Source organism: Pelmatolapia mariae, linkage group LG5 (genome assembly GCF_036321145.2).
Source record: "Pelmatolapia mariae isolate MD_Pm_ZW linkage group LG5, Pm_UMD_F_2, whole genome shotgun sequence".
In the NCBI taxonomy this organism is placed as follows: Eukaryota; Metazoa; Chordata; class Actinopteri; order Cichliformes; family Cichlidae; genus Pelmatolapia; species Pelmatolapia mariae.
Genome location: NC_086231.1, coordinates 9259758 through 9270796, shown reverse-complemented (window position 1 = coordinate 9270796; position 11039 = coordinate 9259758). Strand labels below are relative to the sequence as shown.

General features: G+C 39.8%; 1 protein-coding gene across 4 annotated transcripts in view; it reads right to left on the bottom strand.

Annotated features, from left to right (window-relative positions):
• Window positions 1-11039, bottom strand: part of LOC134627469 (membrane-associated guanylate kinase, WW and PDZ domain-containing protein 3) — a 126479-nt gene that overhangs the window by 36966 nt on the left and 78474 nt on the right. For all 4 annotated transcript variants that reach the window (XM_063473573.1, XM_063473571.1, XM_063473572.1 and 1 more), the window contains exon 2: window positions 4678-4794. In XM_063473573.1, the coding sequence (XP_063329643.1) occupies window positions 4678-4794 (117 nt within the window). The remainder of the gene's footprint in view (window positions 1-4677; window positions 4795-11039) is intronic.

The window sequence follows — 11039 nt, the reverse complement described above, 5'->3', positions numbered from 1 at the left end:
ACTGTGGCAAACTCTGTCACATAGCTATCTGCTGATGTCTTGTTGTAAAACAGACTACCCTATATTGCCATATAAAAAGTAAATGCATAACAGCTCCTTTAACAGCATAACATCTACCTTCTACCAGTATTGATTTATTCGGAAATTGTGAAAATCAGTTGATGAGGAGAACAGGGAGGCGGAGCACAAGGAATGAGCTGTTGCCACATTTAGCATGCAGAGAGCGAGGTCAGAATGCTTTTCTAATTTCTCTAATTTGTGGCTCCGTGTCTTGTCTATCCTCCATCCTTCTGCCTGTGATCCGGAAATCAATCTCAGTATGCCACGTTGAAGAATGTCTCATTTCTTTAAATGCACTTGGAGGAAAGAGGAAAGAGGAGGTTTGTCAGAGGAGATGTAATTGACGATGGGCAGGTGTGTCCTTTGTCGAAGTGGTTTTTTACCTTCAGTGTATAAAAGAGATATGACTCACAGCTTGAATATACAAACTACAGTGAGAGATGGACTGTTTAAATAACTCATCCTTTTTGTGTTTTGTCAGTTATTTAAGATTAAGCTTTCTACCCTTCACTATTTGTGCGTGACTAAAAAAGGTACGTATGTTGCGTAAAACATAATATTTAACTGGTCGCACTTTCAAATACAGGCAACGAAGAATTATTTTGTTAAATGTCTCAACTCCTCTCTCCTCATAACCCTTCCTTGCCTCCTCCACTCACATCTCTGGTGGGAGGACCTAAGACACAAGGAGAGGAAGCAGGGAAGATGAGCAATCTGGGAAATGAGAAAATGGGGGGACAGTCCAGCAGCATTTGTACATGACACGTTGATCCATCCCTGCATTCCTGTCTGTGCATGTACCTGCACTAGTGCAGTCTGTGTGTGTGTGTGTGTGTGTGTGTGTGTGTGTGTGTGTGAGTGAGAGAGAGAGACGGAGAGTTTGTTTGGCATAAAGCTCTTTCTCCCCATCTCTGATCTTGGTGGGGAGTCAAGGGACCGCTTGTGACCCTGAGCATTCTGTCCTCTTAGAAAATCCTCCTCTTTTTGTTCTCTTCAGAGCACTTGAGAGCCTCCTCCAGCGTTTTCGTAACAGTCCAAATGAGATGGAGCCCGTCCCAAGACCCTGTCAAGGAGGCTCAGGGATTTACCACACACAAACAGCAAAGACTGTGCTCGCGTGTTCTCTCTGTTCCCCCCTTTTCCTCCATTACAGACCACTCTTCATCGCCTGTCCTCTTCTTTCTGTCTCTTAAAAAATTTGTTTTGTGTTTCATAACTGGCCTAAAAGTAATGCTTGCATTATGAACCTAAAATCTAAAGCTCAGTAGAATTGACCTTATGGTGTTAGTAGGCTGCACAAACAGAATGGCACAGATCAGCTGTAGTTGTGTTAGCGTAGTGCAGTGTGGTGGTAGTTAACTAAAGTGGACCACTGGCATGGTGACACAAACCAACCGCTAATCCGCCTGCTGTCAGCATGATTGTCACACATGGCTCTCAAATGTGCTTGTTTATCATCAGCTCGTCATGTTCAACACATTCAGTGAATTGTTATGTGTCCTCATTTGTAATGCCAGAGTGTTACTTATAGGGTAAGAGTACTCATTGCACATAATTATAAATACAACTTTTCACTTTTCTGTGCCAAAAATATGACCAGCTGAATCCATGCTGAAGAGTTGCAGGGTGAAATTGCAAGAGCAAAATAACTGCAAAACACAGCAGGGGAGCAGAAGATAGAGTATTGCGGGCTAAAAAAAAAAAAAGAAGCCATTCACACTACTCAACAAAGCAGCTTGTGTTGCTGTTGCACTGCACTATTGTCTGGTATGGTTGATACCAGTGTGGTCACTCTGTATACAATGAGTAAATACTGAATTGGTGCTGTAAAACCAACCAGTTATTCAATATTGTAATGCTATTCTGGATACATGGAGGATAATATATGCTACAGTATGCTACTGTAATTGATTCTGGAACAGGTAAAATGTTTTTATGCACCTGATATTGGAATGCCAACACTAGGTTATATACACTGGAGCATTTCAAGGTTATAAACTGCAAAAACTGATCTTTTTTGTTTGTTTTAAATTATTAGTTGTGGTTCAAATGTTTTTGCTTTTATGAATTCAAACCACAATGTAAATAAAGCTGAAAGGAGAAAAACAAGTTAAAAAAAAAAAAGGGAGCCAAGGGTAATTGAAACAGAAAAAGAGTGAAAGTGAAACAGAGAGGGTGAAGGATGGGAGACCGAGAGCGAGGGAGTGAATGATGGAGGTGCCGTCACTGTGCAAGTCCCGGACTCTTGCTCATTAAGACAGTAATTCAAGCAGGGGATTAGAGAGTCAGACTCATGCACCGAACCCACTGGCTGCTGATGATGAATGGTGGTCAAAGCCTGTAATATCTCACCGACCGCCGCCGCGGTACATGAAAATATACAACGTCGTGTTTGAACAGGTAGTTAATACTGGGGGTGTGTGGATGGGTGACAGAAAAGAGTCCGAGCATGTTATGTTGTGTGTGTGTGCAGAGAAGAGCAGGTGAGAGTGACAGGTAGCAGTGCTGGGGGGGAAATTACTGGAATGAGTTTTGTAAAGCTCTATAATCAACTTCTGTCCATCGAGTGTAACTGACCCAAGATTCTACCAGTGCAGCCAGGTTTTGAGAAGAAAAATTAACAAAGTTCACAAAATGACTGACAGGTATATGAGAGGAACAAACACAAAGAAAAACAAAGAAGGACAAGAACCTCAGAAACTGACTGAGGTGAGGGATGGAAGAAGGATCGTCCTTAACCTCCTAAGACCCGAACTCTTCCATGGCATGCATTTTTAATTTCTCTTTGATATTTGGACGTATTGGGACCTCATGAATGTAAAAACAAAGAATTGCCAGATTTTTTTTTTTTTTTACCTGATTTTTGTTTCTGACAAAAATGAGATCCACATATGAGGACATTTGTTTTAAATTTTGATAGAACATTGGCAGTAGAATGTCCTCGTAAGTGGATATCAGGCCCTTGTAGAGAAAAATTAGTGTTATTAGGTCTAGACAACCCAAAATGCGATGTCCACATATGTGGATGCCACGTCCTAGGAGGTTAAGTAAAATATATATTAAAGGTAAGCAGCTTACTCTCTGAAAATTTTCACACTTGCGCTGCATGACCCCTCTGAACAAAGCAGAGCAACTTCCAGCCCTGAGGGGCGAGAGTGCTGAGATGCTGCATGTTTGTGACAGTGCTGTGCCTCAGAGTCTGTCATCGCCTCAGGAGAAGTCCCTTTGCACGTGACTAAAACCTTGACTACACCCAATTACGGCATTTCTCTGAGCAGAGTCAGTGTTCAGCATGACGTGGTAAATATTTAGGCCAATATATCTGTGCGAACATTACGTCAGACTTACAGACACCGTGTCAGAGTCACGTCTCCCGTCGATGCAGTTTCACTTCAGCACATCATCTGGTGCCTTAAAATTCTGTGCAGTTTCTCCTTGTGCGTCATGCAACATCAGTGTTTCACCGTTTTACAATAAATTTAATACAAATGGGCTTTTCTTCTAAATGGAAATCTGTTTTTAAATTACAGTAGCAATGCAGACAGATACAGTACAAAAAAAAATCCTTTTAAGAAAATAAATAAAACTGCATTTCTAATTTTAGAGGCGTTCCCATCATTGTGGCAAACAGCCTGCATTTATGCAACCCACACAACCCTTAATCGGGATATTAATTTGCACCTTTGCTGTGCTAACAGACTCATCTCTAATTTTGGTAATTTCCATGCTTTCATTTAACAAAAACGGCAAACATTCAAGCTTATAAGACCTTTTGAATTATCTAAAAAAGGTTAGAAAATGCAGAGGCGTCAGGCTGCAAATGTGTTCTTCTTTTTCTTAGCTCCTGGAAAGTGACATTTTACCAATGAAAGGTTTCTGTCTGCATGGTAAAAACGAATTTTACTCGACTAACCCAGTCCAAATCCTGAAGACATTATGAAACATTTCCACTGTTTGGAATTACAGGGATTGTATGTTTTTGGAATATATTAATTTGTAATGAAATGACTAATATTGCTTATAAATATTTTTCAGTTTTTCACTCAAAATTACTATTACCCCAAAACCCATTCACTGCAGTGCTGTCTGGCAGTCCACAGTACCAACCTTTTTATTTACCACTCCATTACTGATTACAGCAAAGAATAATAGCTGGTGACGGCCCCGCTGAGTAGAATGTCAGCAAGGAAAAGCAGAGAAGGGGAGGAAAAAAGCAGGGATATTTATGGAAAGAATACGACTTTGATCACTGTGATGATACGGCACAGAAGTAAATAAGTTACACGGGGGTTACAGAGATGTCCTTGGCCGGGTTGCTATGGTGACACTGAAATGTGTGTTTTGTAGTGTGTGTGACAGAGAGCTGTGAGTGACTGACAGTGCAGGAGCAGACAGGGTACATATGTGTTTGAGTGCGGTGTGCGTATTCAGGCTTGCGTAATAAAATCGGAACAGGCCTGCTGCTTTTCCGTGCAATATGTTTCCAGCTGTCAGATGCATACAGAACGGCCTCATTATTCCCATAGGGTGCTTCAGACAAAAGTGCACATGCGCTGAAAATAGGGTAGACTGTACATTCAAACCATGTATAGTGAATGCCATCAATGGTGTACTTACAGGGGATGGTGCGTAGGTAGAGGTTGTCCCGTATGATCTGTTGAAGCTTGTGGTCCAGCGAGCCCTTCTGAAACTGCAGACTGAGGTAGTGGCGCAGGTCCGTGTTCAATACTTTTCCTGCATCAACAGAGGCAGAGGCAAGGAAGGTCAATAAAAACATGGTGGTAGTCTCTCAGAAGAGTTTATGCCTAAAAGGAAATCCATCCAAGTGGCATGTACCCTCACAAAGTAATCAATACAACAAAATGAGATTAAACTGTTTTTCTTGACAAAACTGTAACCCTTTCATGCTTCAACGTAATATTTATGTTTCTTTCTCAGGGAATAAACTGTGTTCTGTGTAATTATGTGATACAAACTGTGCTGACAAAGAGAAACATGAAATGGAGACGACTCTAGAGTTAATAAAGACATGGGTTTTATTTTTAGAACATCATATAAGTTAAAATCAAGGTATAAGAAAAACACAGTCATGAAAGCATGAAGAGCTTAACAGACAACATGGTTTGACCAATTTACCCAAGAGATGTCTTTTCAGGTGTCAATAATTAAGCAGTTAAGCCCATGCAACTCCCTGAAGACTCCTGCAGTGATATTGCAAGGCACGGAAAATGGCCAGCTGCAATCTGCCAGTAGTACTTTAAGTGTAATCATTTGAATTCAATTCAGTGTAATTTTATTTATTTTATATAGACAGTTTACAGACAGTATAAAGGGGCATGCTAATAAATGAATGGTAGCTCACATTAATCAATGAAAGGGCAGTACAGAGGTTAGCAAGCAGTTTCCTACTTAAGATTTTTTAAAATTTTGATACCCTCCCTGAATGAATGAGGTTAAATTAATGAAACAAAATGTAAAGATCTTTGGGTAAACTCAAAATTCACAGGGGGCAAGGGAAAACAAAGTCAGAAACCGACAGAATATATTCTTATGTGGAGAGTATGTGAGACCACCTGTCCTTTCAAGCTGAGAGCTTAAATCCTTGTTGATTTGCCGTCTAAGTCCAGGTCGATTACAGAATTGAAAATGTAACTGAGGGGGAGAACAAAGGTTAAACTGATTATTAAACTTTGATCTCTTCTGTGAAATTCACTGTAATCATTTAGGATGATTGGGGATTTGGAGTAGAAAAAAGACTATAGAGGGATTTCTGGCCTAGAAACACTTAAAAAATTGATTGCAAAGCTGCAGTAGATTACATCTATGACTTTTTTTGCATTCTGAGTAATCGGAACAAACTGGACTGAGCTGAATTCATTCATCCGAGGCAACAAATCGGAAATCCAAACCGCTAAGAGACAGATGATAACAACCGTGCTCGTTGCTCGATGGTCTTTACAGTTTCAATAACCTCGCACAAGATTCATAAACTTTTTACCAAAGACACGCAATGCCACAACCTCAAAAAAGCAAGGCGCCAGAGATTTTCATAAGAAAATCTGAAAAGCTTTCGCCTTTGCTCTCAACTCCCAGAAGCCTTTGAAAAAACAAAGAAAGTTCATGCAAAGTTTCAGGCAGAGGAAGACTTCTGAGTCGTCATACACAAGCAGGGAAAAAAAACTTTTTCTTTGAAAGAACATGATGAGGAGTTTGGAAAACAGGAAGAGATCTTCGTTGCCTGCAAGCCCTCATCCTCCTCATCTCTTGACAGAAAAGAGAGAGTAGGCTTTGAAACAGCGTGACTACGGAGAAGTAATCATTTTCCCCCCATTTCACTTCTATTCTCTCTTCGTGTCTTTCCCCTCTTTGTGGTGCACACAGCCCAAACTCTGCTCAGCATGAGACTGTTCTGCATTGCTATGAATACCAATCATAAGGACTAAAGATGAGATCTCGCTACTGTAGATGTAGTATATGTACTAATAGAGAGGGGAGATGCACTAGACTAAGGAGGGGTGATAGAATAATGATGAGCTTTGGGTATATTTCCATAAGCTTACTCAACCCTCAAATCCTCTTTTCCTCATCAGCTCGTGACAGAAGCCAACACAGGCCATTATTGTGACAGTGCAGCTTTCCGATTATTTTGTGTTCTAAACTTACTCTCATTCCAGGTTTTGGAGGCCACTGACTCAAATCAAAATGCCCCTCATGTCCAGAGGCCTTGCTGCCATCTGACAGAGTTTTAGGAGCTGTCATCCCGCCGGGCTTGGCTTTTCAGAATAAAGGTTGCATGTTCTCCGTCTGCCTCTCCAAAGAGGGCTGCATTACAGCTGGTCTAGCAGACAGACAGATTGAAACTGGTGAACCAAGGCCCAATCTGGAAACTTCATCTCAAAACTGTCCCAGAATATCCTTTTAAGTTTGCACACAGGGGAATGAATAGGGAAGTGAGTCTTTTTCAGCAAACTACATGTGCTCCATATGCTCACTGACAGCTCATAACTTAGTATACAGATAAAGAAATTCAGCAAATTTAAATTCAAATCACTAACACTGCCTCTTCTTAAAATCTGAGCATTGCCACTTTTTGGCAGTTAAACCTGCAACAGCTAGACTATTACTGAAATGTCAGTTTGGTTTTCAGAGAAGAGAACTTACAGGAGTATCAGATTAACTAAAATTATTCACAGCTAAGATAAGCCTAAAGTGATAAAAGCAGTTAAATGTACGGCTGAAAGATGCTTTCTTGCCTTCTTTGATGACTGCGTGGCTTGCATAGCAAAAAAGTGCAGATTTCAGACAATTCATAACCATCAGAAATGTTCAAGAATCTACAACCTTTAATATTTGATTATGATTTTTAACTAAATCATGCAAATGCCTTGGTTAGGATGCTATAATTCATTTTTTTTCCTATGACTGGGTTTTTTCCTTTCATTTCCTCCCTGATGTAGCGTCCTTTTAAATTTTCTTCCTGGAGTAAAGGACTGTTTTCATTGTCTTCAAGATTCATTGTTCAAGTTGTGGGAATGTGTGCAAGTCCATTCAGACTTTGCATGTAACACTGGACTTCAGTTCAGCTTCACTAGACTAATTGTGTCATCATTCCTTATTCTCAAAACCTCCCTGCGCTCAAGACTTTCACATCAAATATTAGTCTGCATATTGAACCCTTAATTGTAGGTTAACTGTGCATTTGGGATGATGAAACTCACTCTTTGATGATGAAGAAAGTCTTCTCACAGCAGTCAGCTTCTCACTGTAATACTTCATCATGCCTCAACAATCAAAGGAGAACAATCTTCAACAAACACATATACAGATGCAGTGAAGGTACTAGGTGTGAACGTGCCGTAATGTAAGACAGTTGAGTAGCCATGCTCAGTCTCACTTCACTGGATAAATAAAAGGGCAAAAATGCATGCACTCCCAGGCACACATACCCGCTGCTCTGATCTGTTTACTTCAGTACAAGTACAGTGCTACAGTGCAGTCTTTGTGGTTTCCTGGGTCCTGTCAGACACTGTTAGCGAGGCTGTCACATCAGAGAAGTTCCTCATTGCACCTCCCCATAGATAACATTGCTATTGTAGCAGGCCTCATTTTTCTGTGACAGGGGTTCAATGGGCTTTATTGTACCCCATCAGCCATCCACTCAGTTGGAGGTTATTTCTCTACAGTGAGCCAAAAAGATGAGCAAACTGTACGGTAGCTGTCTACAAAAGAAAATAATAAGGGGAAAAAATTGATCTAATTTCTGTCGAATTTCTTTTATTTAAAATGATTGTTTCCTCAATTTTGACAGTCCCCCCTCCATTGCATTGTTCACTGTGCTGCAGTCAAACTGATGGTAGGAAATCGGACCTAATTTATTTCCTGTCAGTTATATTGTGACATGTATTCGCAGGCTTCCGCCCATTTTGGATGAGAGTAGTCTAATCAAATGGACATATCCCTTAAATATTAAGCTGTTGCTTTACACCCCACTCTTCTCACGAATCCTTTCATCTGCTACCTTGTCATTTTTTCATGAAGTAATGGCAGGGGATGTGTCAGAAAAGAGCAAGGTCACCCACGGGAATCCTTCAGCTGCGTGTTGCATCAGCAGTACCGTTTTCTCTCCGAAACTCAAAGAAAATATCTGCACTCGCTCTGCAGAAACAGAAGCGGTGCCTGGCACCCCTAGTGAAGCGACAGACTGTTAACATCCTCACATAGACCAACACCTCACTCAGAAGCCACAGAATTAGATTAACACTCGAAGCTCAAGACATAACTCTCTCTCACACACAAGCACATGTCATGCATCTGTTTGAGGAGATTTGTTCAGCGAATTGCAAATTCCAGTCCGCATATTATACAAAAATGCAGACTGTGAAAATGATTATGTAAGCCTGACAAAACGTCATGTCACTTTTAAACTGAAGTACTGAGACAAGCAATTAAGAAAGAGAAAAATTCATTAGTTACATTAGTGATATTCATTTCTTTCCAGTGTGATGTAATCTGACGGTGTTCCAACTCTCTAAGTATGCCTCATGTACTTCTAAAGCAGCTAACCATTTGCTATTCAAAACTGTATTCTATATTACATATTATCTGTAGGTTACTGTAGGTTCAAATCATTTTTTAAATTTATTAATAAGACATGCACATTTTGACCAATGATTTGATTATCACTGAATTGCAAGCTTTAGGTTTTCTGATGAAACCAGACAGAATAACCACAGCCTGCATCCAAGTTTGCCTTCCACAGAAGTCTGAAAGGAATAGTGTTGGAAAAATACACTTTTTTCTTTCCTGGGGGAATAAATGAGAAGATGTCTCTATCTTTAAGATTAAGATGAAGCTACTACCAGCAGATAGTTAGCTAGTGCAATGGTTAAATGATCACCTCAAACCTTATTAAAACATAATATATTTTTCATTTAATCCATACAAATAACAACTTGTACAAGGTTTTTAAGGATACAAGTGGCTCTGCAGCAGTGATGACCAGAGATGGGCAGTAACGCGTTACTTGTAACGCGATTACTTTTTTCAAGTAACGAGTAAAGGGATTACTATTGCAAAAACGGTAATTAGATTACCGTTACTTTACCGTAAGCACGCTGCGTTACTAAAACCGTGATTTTTTTGCGAGAATGTCTCATGACAGTGACGTAAGCGAGTGCGACGTTCGTGACAACAGCTGTGTGCAGATCAACAATGGATAATATATCGAGTGCGGAGAGAGTATGAGCATGCAGCGTTTAAAGCGTGGAAGTACTGACCTTATTTTGAGTTTGATTCCATAAAAAGTGACAAAAACATTAGCGTCCGTTGTGGTGGGAGGAAAACTTCTTTTTACAGCGAAAAAAACCCCTAAACTTCCGAGCAAGCACCGAGTGCGCTACCACGTAATTGGAAATTCACAGAGAAACTCGCGGATTCTTCAACTGACCGCTGCCGCACACCTGCACCAAGGCACACCTCCGCCTACCCCACTCCTGCTTTACAGGTGAAAATAGAGCAACAGGACGCTAATCTTTGATTTTATTTATTTTCTGCTGTGTTTTACTTGCATCTATTTGAAAGAGTGACTGTAAACACAAAAAATATTTTATTTTATGTGCTGGAATGTGCAGAAAATAGGTTTAAATGTTAAACAAATTTCTTCCAGTCAGAGAATGTTGCATATAATTACATTTTTGCTTGATGCATAAAGTTAAAAGATTAAAACTAATAAAACAAGTTTTAAAAAGAGACTTTTCCATTTGATTACATTTTGTATGATGGATTATGCAGAAAAAGTAGAATTGGGCTGAAAGATCTATTGCTTTATCACCTATTCAGGTTGTAAATCGTGTTTTTAAAAAGTAACTAAGTAATTACTTTTGAAAATAAGTAATCAGTAAAGTAACGGGATTACTTTTTGGGGGAAGTAATCAGTAATTAGTTACTGATTACTTTTTCAAGTAACTTGACCAACACTGGTGATGACCTCCCCTTTACCATAGAGAGACGTTACAGGCTATCAATCATCTCATTAAAATCTTGACAAATACAAAAATAAATGCCTGGCATGTTTTAAAATGCATGATATTGTGTTTCTCTTTAAGCACAGTGAAAGTTGAGCAAATGCCTGGAGTCTATTGTGACATTTCATTCTGAGGCCTTCTCCCTTAGGGAGAAGTCCACTGGGAGGTCATTATCTCTGTTGTCTGTCACTTAATTAACTGACATCTGAATAAGGAATATGTCGTCAGGTCTTGAGCTGTTCTTTGACACCTCTCTCTATACACTGGTGGAAACATAAGGCATGAATTCCACGCATTTTGCCCCGAGACATATACATGCTATGCGAATGCAAAAAAATACCTCAACCCATTAATTGGATAACTAAAGATGACCACCAGAAAATAGCAGCAAATGGTTAAAATAGATGAGAAAGCGGCAAAAAGTGAATAAACGGTTAAACCACCTAAAAAATTTGG